At 41.0% G+C, this 12,881-nt stretch overlaps 1 protein-coding gene across 1 annotated transcript in view; it reads right to left on the bottom strand.

Annotated features, from left to right (window-relative positions):
• The window catches only part of cttnbp2 (cortactin binding protein 2), a 92,933-nt gene that overhangs the window by 78,977 nt on the left and 1,075 nt on the right, over positions 1–12,881 (bottom strand). The window contains exon 2 of the mRNA XM_026174721.2: positions 6,050–6,157. Coding sequence (XP_026030506.1) covers positions 6,050–6,157 — 108 coding nt within the window. The remainder of the gene's footprint in view (positions 1–6,049; positions 6,158–12,881) is intronic.

The following is a 12,881-nucleotide window of genomic DNA, read 5'->3' as shown; positions in this document are numbered from 1 at the left end:
TAACGATGAGTAATGAGCTGCCCTGCTGTCTGTCCAAACAGATAAGAACAGAGATAGAAACAAAGAAGCAGCAAGTGACAAAGATCAACAAAAAGGGAGGGCAGGATGTCTAAAATACAAGATTTACATGAACAAAAAGGGAGAAAAGAAGATGTACATGTCAAACACTACTGAGTGAGTGAATATGTAGGAGGGGGAGCTGGAAAAGCCCAGCAACAGGGCATGCCTTAAATAGCTAGATGGTCTAAGATAACGTGACGCTGGAGAAAGCTGATGGCTCAGGGCATGTGTTGTGCTAAGCATGTATGAACCCATTGCTGACAGCAGATTCATGGTATCTATTAGTCATATGGTAAAATCATATGACTTCCCAAGGAAGCATGCCTGTATGAGGCCGGATGGCGCCAATGCCGGCTGCCCGCCTGGATTAACAAACATCACATCTATAAGAATTTTATTCAAATTCACCTCAAGAGGACAAAATTCATGCTAAGACTAATGCATTAAACTCTCAGAAAGAGGGGTACACAGTGCACCCCTCAGGGCCAATTACTGGGCCGCAGAGCAAGTAGGTGCACTTTCAAAAAAAGGGACATATTCGTTCTGAAGCAATAAAACAGATAATTACAAATTTTCGTTTAGTTTTTAAAGTGTTATATCACAAAACAGTGGGATTAGATTAGATTAATTTACTCTAGAAACTTTATTTTTGTTGCGTCCTTTAAATTAAATGAAAAGCATGAGCTGAGCCACCAGCTGCAAGGCTGACAGTGACACTGGTCTATGCATTTGTTTTTCTCCCCCAACCCTCCACCAATCAAGCTAACCACACACACACACACACACACACACACACACACACACACACACACACACACCATACATTATCCTTGCAAAAAAACATGGAAAGGCATTAGCTGAGTCATTTTCCTTTCATTATAAAGTACTTGTAGCTGTATTGTGATGTATGTTTTTCATTGTTTCTGTGAGACAGTGTTCTGTACTTTAAACTATTCTGTCTAAATGTACGTATACATTTCTGCATGATAAGTTTATTAGCTGAAGATAGAAAAAATAAGATGATCATCAAAAGAAACTGGTTAGGGCCCACCAAAGCATTTGTGTCCAGGGTATGTAACTTAATCTGGGAACGATTCAGCTGGGTGATCTGGGTTCCTCCAGCAGTCCAAAGATATGTTGCACACCTTCATTTAAGTGTTGATTTGTAGTTGGTTGCGGATTCAGATGAGAGGATTGATAAAGCTTTGTGAGTAAGACTACCAAATGTCTGGCCCATCATATTAACCTACAACACTGTCAGCAGAGCACAGAACTGTCTAGGCTGCAGCTATTGTTTATTTTAGTAATCGAGTAACCTAGCAATTATTCCATCGATTAATCGGATAGGAAGTACTTTTCTCTTATTAAAAAGCAATAATAAAGATTCAAAAGAGAAAAAACATTCTTTCTGAATGAACTGCTCATTGGTTTTTGGTTTATCTGTCAAAAAAGCAACAAACTTTGTATTTACCTGCCCAATTAAAATGTTATGTTTTTAAAGAAAACATTTTAACACCACTGAGCAACCACGGTTACATTTTTGGAGGACTGTGCACAAGTTTGTTTTCATAGCCACTGCATTGGTTCCCATAACCAGTCGCAAGAGCCGTTAAAATGGAAACAACCATGGGACTGTAAATCTGGCTTGATGTAGCCGGATGGAAAATTTTTAATGCATCACCCAACCTTAAAATGTCAGCAACCAAGTCAAGATCATGACTCCATCATTTCTCCAGGCTCAAAGCACTTCTTGACCACTCAAGTGGTTAAACTGCATATTCATCCAACTGACCTAAAACTGCAGTAAACAGAAAGGAGGAAACAATTTCCAATCATTAATGACGTCTTCAGAGATTTGAGTAAGAATGATGTATAAATTGAATTTTTGATTTTTTTTATTCAATGCCAGAACAGACATAATGTAATATAACTGCCAACTTCAAGATGAGCATTTTAAAATGACTAATTCCATTACCTTTCTGTATTTGTATGTGAACAGACAATAACGTTCATTCAGAGCTTGTCTGCAGTGTTTTAAAGGCATCTTAGTGGGATGTTTTCCCCCCAATGGCCTTGCACATAACTGCTTCTTGCCAGTGAAATCATCCCATCAAATCTTTTTTTCACGACATCACAGGCGTCCAATCTGCACACTTTCATCCGTACAATCTCTCTGTCCCACTGAGACCAAGAACATAACAGCGAGAAAACGTCTGACAAACTGTCCAACTGTCGGGAGCTTCTCAGAGCACACCGAGTGTTTGGTTTACATAGTGCATAGTGCTCTAAATGTTCTTGACAGATTTTTTTTGACAACACTGATCACAACAAAGAAGGGAAATACCTCCAACAGGCACAAACATTTGACCACACAGCATGCAATTAATTTGCAGAATGCATCGTCCTTGATATGCTGCTTAAAAGCAAATGAAAGCTCAGTGATGAAACAAGAGATACTGATAATAGAATCAGAATCTGTAAATTGTGTAAAATAATGCTCATTTTAATACTATAAGTCTATCTGTGCTAATAAAACCATATAATAGTAGTATTGCATGGTGACACTCACACTCATGTAGTGGTTATCTACCTCTACACTTTGCTTTTTCACAGCTAAAGATGACTCTCAGAAGCATCACATGGATACCTTTGGCATACTTTCTGACTAATGTACCACAGTTTCAGTAGATGCTCACTGTTATGCTAATAACAAAGTCAAACAACAACAAAAAAAGTATTTCCTCTGAATTTAGGAATCACTTGTCATTGTTCGTTTGATTACAGAAGAAACAAAGTATTGTGCCTTTCTACATGAGTTTCTTTCTTCGTGTCGTGCTAGTTTTCTTCAGCTAAACTCCAAAAGAACCCAAAGATTTTTGATTTCATAAGAAGAAAACACATAATCAATGGTGAATGTACTGCAGGTGTCAAATAATATGAGAATGTATGGACACTGACTGATGAAAAATTAAATTAAACACAAGTGTCATTTACAAGAAAAGATTAAAACGATTATTCATGCAGCTAATAAGAATGAACTATAGATTTATGTCCAATAAAACTGCAGGTGGGCAACAACACAATATGATGTGAGCCCTGTGAGTTGTGAATGGTGGGGGAAGGAGAGGCAATCCTCAGTGATCTATCACAACCTCTTTATGATGATAATGTGTTATCAGCATTCACTTCTCGTTAGCAGAAATCTTTTATCCTTCGTAGTAAACACATCCAAACAATATGAGGAGTGTGTTACTTGTGCTTGAACTCGTTGTGTTTTGATTGCTGATAATGATGTTGCAATGGAGGATTTTGTAGTTAAATGTAAAGCATGATTATAACCAAAATGCCTTTTTCCTTTGTGGTTGTATTTATCTGACAGTTCACACTGATGCAAAGAGAACATCTGAAAGCATAACAAACAAAACTAAGTGACTATTTTAGTATCTAGTGTGAAAGCGTTTTTTTTTTTCTTCTTCTCCTTTCTCTCATTCAAAACATTCATTTCTAGCCAGTGTAGAAGTAGAGACAGGCTGTGAAATGTCAAGAACATTAAAGAGATCTAACGACCTTGAGATTTCCTACATCTATTCTCTCGTCAATGCTAAAGAGGCTTTAAAAACGGTGTCTTTGTAAAACTATTTCTTTGTGTTAGTGGGAAAGTACCACTGGCTACAAGCCAAAGACTTCATCTTGGTTCTGGCTGGAAAATTTACCCACAGTGACTCAAGTAGCTTCTCAGTAAAAATGGTGAAAGCAGCCACATCATTCTGGAAATGGACCTTATGTCCATGGTCTGTGATCACTAACAAAAACAGTTTGTTTCCTGCACTGAGAACGGTGTAAAGATGCAGTTTCCACATGCCCCCTGAAAGGCTCCTGGCACAGAAGAATAGGTGACTTGTGTAGCCGTCGGCTGTGGTAATCATGTGATATCTCTGTCGTTTGGCTAATCTCTTTACAGCCTCCTTTCTTTTTCTCCGGGATGAAGCCAGATATGGCAGCTCAGCCAGCTTTAGCCACACGCTAATTAATCTGCGCCACCAAAGCCTCTTAATGACACCCAAACACCACAAATGATCACTGTACTCATGCCAAGCCAAGGAAGTTTGATCCAAACTTTTGGTGTGGAATCAGAGAAGTACAGTAGGGAATTTGCAACACATTGAACCTGTGCAAAAAACATTAGGAGCTGAGGGTTCAGCTCTCTGTGTAGCTCTGTAACTGAGCCAGTCTAAGGAGCTTTAGGGATGTTGACCATTAAGGCCGGTTAGCTTGATTGGTGGAGGGTTGGGGGAGAAAAATAATGCACAGTCCAGTGTCACTGGCAGCCTTGCATCTGGTGGCTCAGCTCATGCTTTTCTTTTGGTTATTTCAGTGGGAGTGGGTATAATCCACTCTGTCACACTGTCCTGCTTTGTCGGAGATAATATGAGGCCTCCATTCGTCTTTCTGCATCCCCCCCACCCTCCATTGTCTTTGCTTCAAGTTGAACTCACAATGAAGGGCGTCTCACTCTAGATTTACTTCTATTAACTCTTTAACTCTGTCTCTTATCATTTCTCACTCTCTTCGTCAGTGTCCATTCCTTCCCCTTTACCGTAATCTCTCTCTCTTGGATGGGGCTCATCTGTGACAGAGCAAATAGGCTCACTGTATCTGTGAGAGTTGTGAGGGTGGAAGAGAGGAGGCTTATTTCATTGAAACCTCCATAGAATATCCATCCACAGGGGAGATAGGGCCTGCAGGGACTCTTTATGCCAGCAGAAAACATGGGTGAAGTGGCAGCAAGGGAGCAAGACAAAAAACAAACAAATGCCCGCAGAGAGACACAGAACAGGTGGCAGACTTTTCTAAATTTAAAGAAAGGGCAATGGCCAAAAAGACAGACGACCCAGAGAAAGTCTGAGTTAAACATATTAGTAAACTGCAGAAGTAGAGATGCTGAGCTGTTTAGAAGCTGTTCAGCATCAACCCGGTTGATAACTGAAGAGCTGCGAGAGAGAAACTCAAACTGTGGAAAAGATTAGCAGCTTGCTAACAGCACATACACACAATAGCAACAGAAAAGCTTACAGAAGCCTTTCGCACAACCCAGAGGTCACCAGTTCAGCCAAGCAGCACGTGTAGATTCTTCTCCTCCCCTGCAGCTCAACCTTGTTTTGAGTGTCTTCTTAAAAAAAACCAAAAAAAAAAAAAAAAACCCTTAAAGTAGTATGTGGACAAACAGTGATGACCCAAATACTGAACTGCAGAGAGAGAGAGAGGAATAATAACTCCTGCCCCAGCAGACAACGAGCAACCTCCAGCATGAGGGTGACACAGGTTCATCATTTAGTAACCACAGATCAATATGTTGTCCCATTAACACTCATCCCAACCTTCATCGGCTTGCCATTATACATAAACATATAGGCACAAATACAATCACCAGTGAACGCATTAGAGCATAACTGAAAACCTCACAGTTTGATGGCAATTTGAACAGAGTTGTGGCTCAGGAGGTAGAGTTGGACGTCTACCAGTCACCAGGTTGGGGGATCGATTTCCCAGTGCTCCTGATGCATCCATCAGGAGTGTGTGAATGTTAGAAACTGCTTACGTATAAAAAAAAATAGCACCTAAATGAATGTGAGTGGGTAAATAATTGTTTTTTTATCTACAAGCCTTAAGTAGAAAAGCAGTGCACTTGGTGTAATAGCAAACAGTCCACAAAGACAAACCTTGAAGATGAAGTGCCACAAACAGGGGCATTACTCATCCGGTTAGCATTGCTAGCCTAGCTGGTTCCCAGGTGCAGACAAAGAATGTGATAACCCCGAAGGGTCATGATCATTCGTAATAACTGATACTAATGCAGTTCTGGATCACAATTACAGCTAATAATGTCACTTTGAAGCCTCTAACAAAGGCAATCTGCTGCAGTAACTTCAATTTAACCGAACAGTCGCATAGACAGTAAGAGTGTTATGTATGTGTTGTTTGGACTCACTCTCAAGGCCTCTATGACCAGGTCTCGGGCTTCCAGCTCTCCCTCCATGATACTCAGCAGGGTGAGCAGCTCCGGTTTGCTCAGGTTATCCATGTTGAACTCACATTTCTGCAAAAAACACCATAGATAACACATGACAGTCAGAGACAATAGGATCAATTAAGGCTGCTTAATTGGTGCAAAGATCTGACTTATTTTGGTCAGTACTGAGATCATGATTACTAATCATTTTCAGATTTAAATAGGTTGAAAGTTTCATTTTCAAACCCTTCCCTTCATTGTAGGGTCTTTTCCTAACAATATGAAGCACCTTCAGGTAACTGTTGTGCTGTGATGCCACTATATAAATGAAATTTAATTCTAGCTTTTCTTTTCCTAACAATCACCCTTTACACTAGAGCTTTCTTCCCTTTTACCGTGGCCTTTCTGAATAGGGCTCTGTGATATGATCAAATATATTGGATGACAATATGGGGCGACCGTGGCTCAGGGGGTTGGGAAGCGCATCTGTAACCGGAGGGTCGCCGGCAAGACACTTTACCCTAATGCCTACTGGTGTTGGCCAGAGGGGCCGATGGCGCGATATGGCAGCCTTGCTTCTGTCAGTCTGCCCCAGGGCAGCTGTGGCTACAGTGAATGAATAGTGGAATTGTAAAGCACTTTGGGTGCCTTGAAAAGCGCTATATAAATGCAATCCATTATTATAATATCTTGACACACTGTTCACTGCAATATTTTTTCATTGCTTTAGATGACAGTTTGCAATAGTCACCACGGCACCACAGAAGGTCCAGCCAAAACTAAAGGGGGAGCTCATTCCTAAATGAGAGGCTACTTCTGAAGCAAGGACATGGTTCGGTTATGAAAAGTCTGATAGGCAGCAAAAAACAGAACTGTGCAAATTATCCAGCAAACAGGTCCCATAGACACTGACACAACAAACATCTTCTACCAACTATGCAAGACTCATGAAAGAGTATGGACAGAGTTTAAGAAGGAGAACCAAAAAAAAAGAGAAAAAAAAGTCAGGTGCTCAAAATAAACCTCCGACTCAAACGTTAGAACAGGTTTTTTCCCTGCAGCATGCCATATAATAAAGACTCACGAAGACAACAGCAGCAACTACATCTTATATCTCTAAATATTTGATTCTGTGCATTGGTCAAAACACTTGACTCAAGGTACACAACGCCAAGCTGAAAACACTTCACACAAGCCGAGTTGTCTTGTTTATAGTATGAGTGTTGTTTTTTACTCTACTGAGAAATCCACACGCAGCCTTGTGCTAACCGTTTGTTACCAGGACCCAAGTGGACTCTAGCGCAGTTGCGAAAGCGGAAAGTATAATCCCCACGTAATGGTGACCTTCGTTTGCTCTATCTCCAATGGCAAACGCATAGACCCAAATATTTTTTCGCCATAGCATTTTCTACATGTTTGTCCTCCAACTGTGCAATTGAGTTCTTTGCAGACAGATATGTTAATATCTGTAACACACTTTATTGGATTTCTCCTTTTCGTCCCCACTAGGTGCAGGTTTCTTACTACTGCATCTTTGTTTTGGTTATTAACATTAATACCAAATTCACTGTCTCTGGTAGTGTGACATAATCTCATTACAAATTGTTGCACTGTTTCCTTTGGTTCCTTCAAAGTCTGTAGAAAACTTGGTGTACAATGGCAATTTTAGTTTGTGGCACAAAGTAAACATTCAATGTAGTAACGGGCTCATCATAAAGTGCAGATGCTCCAGTGTTGGACAAGGTTGAGAATAGATCCTGCTCATCTCTATCAGCGTAATGAAGGGGTGGATCTTTGCGCCTCTATTTACAGTGGCTTGCAAAAGTATTCGGCCCCCTTGAACTTTTCCACATTTTGTCACATTACAGCCACAAACATGAATCAATTGTATTGGAATTCCACGTGAAAGACCAATACAAAGTGGTGCACACGTGAGAAGTGGAACGAAAATCATACATGATTCCAAACATTTTTTACAAATAAATAGCTGAAAAGTGGGGTGTGCGTAATTATTCAGCCCCCTGAGTCAATACTTTGTAGAACCACCTTTTGCTGCAATTACGGCTGCCAGTCTCTTAGGGTATGTCTCTACCAGCTTTGCACATCTAGCGACTGAAATTCTTGCCCCTTCTTTGGAAAACAGCTCAAGCTCAGTCAGATTAGATGGACAGCGTTTGTGAACAGCAGTTTTCAGATCTTGCCACAGATTCTGTCAAAATCTTTCTGCACGCCACTTTGGATGCCACCGTATGCAATTCCAGCTATAAAATTAACGTGTTTACAACCTGGGACAAGAAAAGTTTAGACCTTGATGGATATTTTACCTTTAGCAGCCAATGGCAGCGCCTTCTTTAGCCTATGTAACTAATGTTCTACTTGCTCCCAGTCTCCAACTGGTCTCATTAACCCTCTCGAGGCAGGTGTTGCCAATTTGCAACAGTTAAAAACTAACAACCTGATTACCCCACATACATATTTTATGAGGTTTTTTTACTCAGACGTGCCACTGCAGGACTTGGTTGTGCATTAGCAACAAAAAGTTAATTTGAGCCTGAGAGGGTTAAGTGCAGTTCTAAAGTCAGGCTAGCCATCCTATCTCCAAGCCATTAAGGTCTGATTACATTTGGGTAGGTCATTAAGCACCTATTTGGTCAGTAGTAACTGCAGGGCCAATGGGTGGAGATGGATGTAATTGTGAGCAAGCAGAGCACTTCATGCTTCCCTCAAGCCTTTTCCGGTCAACTTCTAAAATTGCTATGTACTGCCTCTGCCCTCTTTTTGAATTAGTCCCCTTGTTCTCTGATCTTCTTGCTTTGCCTGATGTTGAATCATGTTATTTATGCTACAAAGATAAAAGAAATATTTAAGAAAATCAGAACTTTATTTTTGGAGTTTACAAAATACAGTTATGTTCCAGCCTTTTATTTAGAGATTGATAATGCTGCTGAAGAGATCATTGTGCCAACAAAGTCCTTTTTAATCCTGATACATTTTGCTAATAGTAATTTCTTCCTCTGGGATTAACAAAGTACACTGATTGTGATTTTACTTGTGCTTCATCATGTGTGATGAACATCTGAAGTGAACTCCACAGAATATTGGGAGAATTAAGTCAGCACAGTGACCAAGATTGCCCTTCGTCACATGTAGCGCACAGCAGGAAATACTGATTAAGATGTGTTCTCAGTACAGTAAAAGAAAAACATTCATTTGGTTTTTGTGGGTTGCTTTGCTTGCACATGACTATAATCAGACTTCATATTAGGGAGCAACTGTGAGCTCTCACATGCAGCTCTGTTGACAGCAATGTTTGAGGCTTCAGTGCACAGGAAAACATTTTTAACATTGCATTGTTGCTTTTACTTTTACTTTACTCTCTGCTCACGTCCCCGAATAACCCAACAGATCTGACAGCATTTCAAAGCAAAGAGTCAAAATGTCTTGTTAAGAAACCTTTAAAGTCACTGTCTTCTTTTAAAGTCAAACCAATGTGAGAAAAATGAGCGGCATTTTTAGCCAGACAGCTAAATAAATACGATGATGTAACTTCCCAGGAAGAGGACAGACAGAAGAAATTCTAATTACCTTGTTGGCCTCTTTTAACCAACTGCTAAAAAGCACCACAACCAGTTGCAAAATATAGAAGCTTTTCACTAGACTATTTGTTCAGTGCAACTAACGAATGAGAATAGCAAGAGTGTTTCAGCTACATCAGACTGATTGCTGCCTGCTCTTTCTTGAGGTGTCAGTTGTCAGACGGCCATTTAAACCTGATTTAGTATCCTCCTTCAAAACCTCCGCCAACATTTCTTCATTTCATCAAAGTCTTGCACATGTCTACAGAGCACTCTCACAAGGAATATGACTGAACATCAGAATCAGAGATTTCTGTAACATACTACCTCTGTGTGTCTTCTAATGGCATTGTTATTAATAGAGAAAGTTCAAGCTCAAACAACTAACAAATGAGCTAATGTTGCCTTATAAAGGAACACTCTTGTCCTTGAAAGCTTTTAGATAGGCCCGTATTGGTGAGAAGAGGCTTTCTCTTCTCAGAACAAGAAGCTGAAAAGTAGTGTGTCAATCACATCACAGTTTAGTCAAAGCATGTTTTTATTCTGAAGACTGGAAATAAAAGCAGAAGAGATTCTATGGGATTGATTCGCATCCAGGCTTCCAATCGATCCTCAAGTTCCCCTTTCCCAGCAGTGTTTTCACCGCTCAAACAAATTGGATGAGTCAGGGGGCCTTGATGGATGTCCACCCTTAGCTGGTGTCCTCCTGTCACAAGACCTTGGGTTGTGGGTGGTGTGAGGTGAAAGCAGTAGAGTTAATGGGGGGGTTAGTCTGGCATCTGTGCACAGTGATCAGGTGAGGGAAGAAGCAAACTCTAATTTGTTCCATGAGCCGTGAGCCATGCACCAAGGGCATGAGCAGCCTTGCCAGCATTCATAGGCTTGTTCACTGTTAGCCCCAGTCCACTTAATAAGGCCTGTGTCATTTCACTTGGAGCCACATTTTTGTACTGTAATTTGAGTGAAATGCCCCGCTTAATAGGTTGTACAAATATAACGTTTAATCTTTTCTGATGACTTCTCCAACTTGTTTACATGGTCATTTGAACTCCCCCATATCAGAGCACAGCAAATTTGTTGTCAGGAAGAAGCTTCAGCAGCGACATTACAGCCACTCATGTTAATGGCACTCGTCCAACATGGCAGCATATCCCCCATAAACACCCCTGGCCACTCTTAGGCTGCTGTTACGCAACAATTCTGCCAGACAACAATGGTAAGATTTAAAGATGAGGGACAATCTTGTCACAGTTAAAGGAATATTTTGCATATTTCTTTAATTAACAGCATTATCAGATTGTAACAAAACAAGTAATCAGACACTGATGCTGAAACCATACACTGTATGCAAAAGATGGTTATAACCATTGTGACATCACCTACTGGTTTCAGACTCCACATTTTGAAGCCTCAGCTTTGGCAACATGTTAGTTCTTTGGTACCGGAAGTTACCATATCATTAGCTAATGCTAGAAGGTGGCTTAGCAAGTTGTATCTATAAACTGCACCACAGCAAGGCACTGACAAACACATCTTAAATGGTCAGTGACACACAACAAGCCATATTGATTTTCAGATAATTCCATTAAAATGTTTCAAAAGGCATAAATATAGTGAAGAGGTCCAGTTTAGTGACTCCAATTAGTAGTGGTGATTCTAAACACGCACCAACTGGCTATACCTGTGCTATAAACACGTTTTTACTTTTGTAAATTTGGACCTTTTCATATGCAAGTCTATGGGGATTGATTCGCTTTTGGAGTCAACCTCAAGTGACCTTTTGAGGAACTGAACATTCACGCTAGCTTCATTTTTCTGAAAGGATAACACATTATAAACTACCAGAATCTACAGTATTCTGAACATGGCAGCTGCAAAGATCTCCAATTAACAACCACACCTGCAGTACAGCATCTCCTCAACAGTGTTTGCTGATTACGAGGTGAAAGATACAGTTCCAAAACAGCAGTTAGCATTAAAGTCAACAAAAGCTGTCAGTCAGAAGGAAGCTAACAGGATTGGTGTTTGTTATTTGGTAAAGGAAATGCTACCAACATCAAGTCATTACATCATTTAAAGAAAGGTCTAAGTTAGAGCATCTGGACAACATCCACAAGGAATTGCAAAGGTGTATATCTGGTAACACAAAACTATTCTACAATGACACTTGACCGTCCTCTGTAGGCAATGTCGTACTTTTCAGTGACAATCCTGTAGAGTTACAAGTTTCTTTTAAAAGCAAAATTTCCTAGCACTGCCCAATTAAGTAGTTCACTCTGGGTTAATCCTGTTTGTTTATGTGCTCATGTTTTTTTATGAAACATTTAAAGAATTCAGTTTCTAGACATACTGTCTGATTCACTAACATCTATTAAATGGGTGGGAGGTGACAGGCAGAGTGCCTTTCACTGACCTCTAAAGCCTCTCTGAACCACCCTCACTTCAGAATCCTCACAAACGAGAAACTTCCCCCCGCTCAGGCCAACAACAGAGTCTGACAGGGGTAAGCAAAGAGCAAAGTGCTTTATTTAACCACTGCAGGCATGGTGTTGGTGTTGGTGGTGAGAAGGGGGGAGTGGGAGGCCATCAAGGCGGAAGCCCCCTGGAACCTGGAAAAGGGAGAGTGCACTGGTACTGAAGAGGTGAGGTGGCTGCCTGACTCCCATGTCTCCGCCGCACCTGTTCGCCTCAACGCTAAATGTAAAGCAGCTTCCAGGCAGTACTGAGCACGCTCAAGAGGGGGTGGGGGCTGGCTGACACAGTACTCCCAGCTATGCCAGCTGAGTCACTGAAATTAAGACCAATTTAGAAAGGTGTATGGTGAACGGGGCCAGCACCCCCTCCTCTTCCTTTTCACTGGCTCTGCCCTCCACTCACCCCCACAGCTCTTCTCCCACCATCTCCTCAACACCCACACTACCACCCACCCACCTCAGGGACTGTGGCTGCTGTTCTATTATTGCAACACCACACATTTCCACTAGCCTACCTCTTCAAACTCTCATCCAAAGAGGTATTTTTTTTTTCTTCTAAACTTGCTGTATGTGTAACAAAGTTGAAACAAGGACAAACTAAAAAGAGTGTCACTGCTCATCCTGCCTCAGGGTTCCAGTCAATAACAGCAGTCAGACAGGTTATATCATGGAACAAGCAAAAGGACGGGAAGGTTTCATGGCCTACTGCCGGATGGGGCAACAGACCGATCCATTTGCACATAGGGGGTGCTGAGCTGCTGT

This window comes from Astatotilapia calliptera, chromosome 7 (genome assembly GCF_964374335.1).
Source record: "Astatotilapia calliptera chromosome 7, fAstCal68.1, whole genome shotgun sequence".
In the NCBI taxonomy this organism is placed as follows: Eukaryota; Metazoa; Chordata; class Actinopteri; order Cichliformes; family Cichlidae; genus Astatotilapia; species Astatotilapia calliptera.
This window is presented reverse-complemented; position numbering and strand designations above follow the sequence as displayed.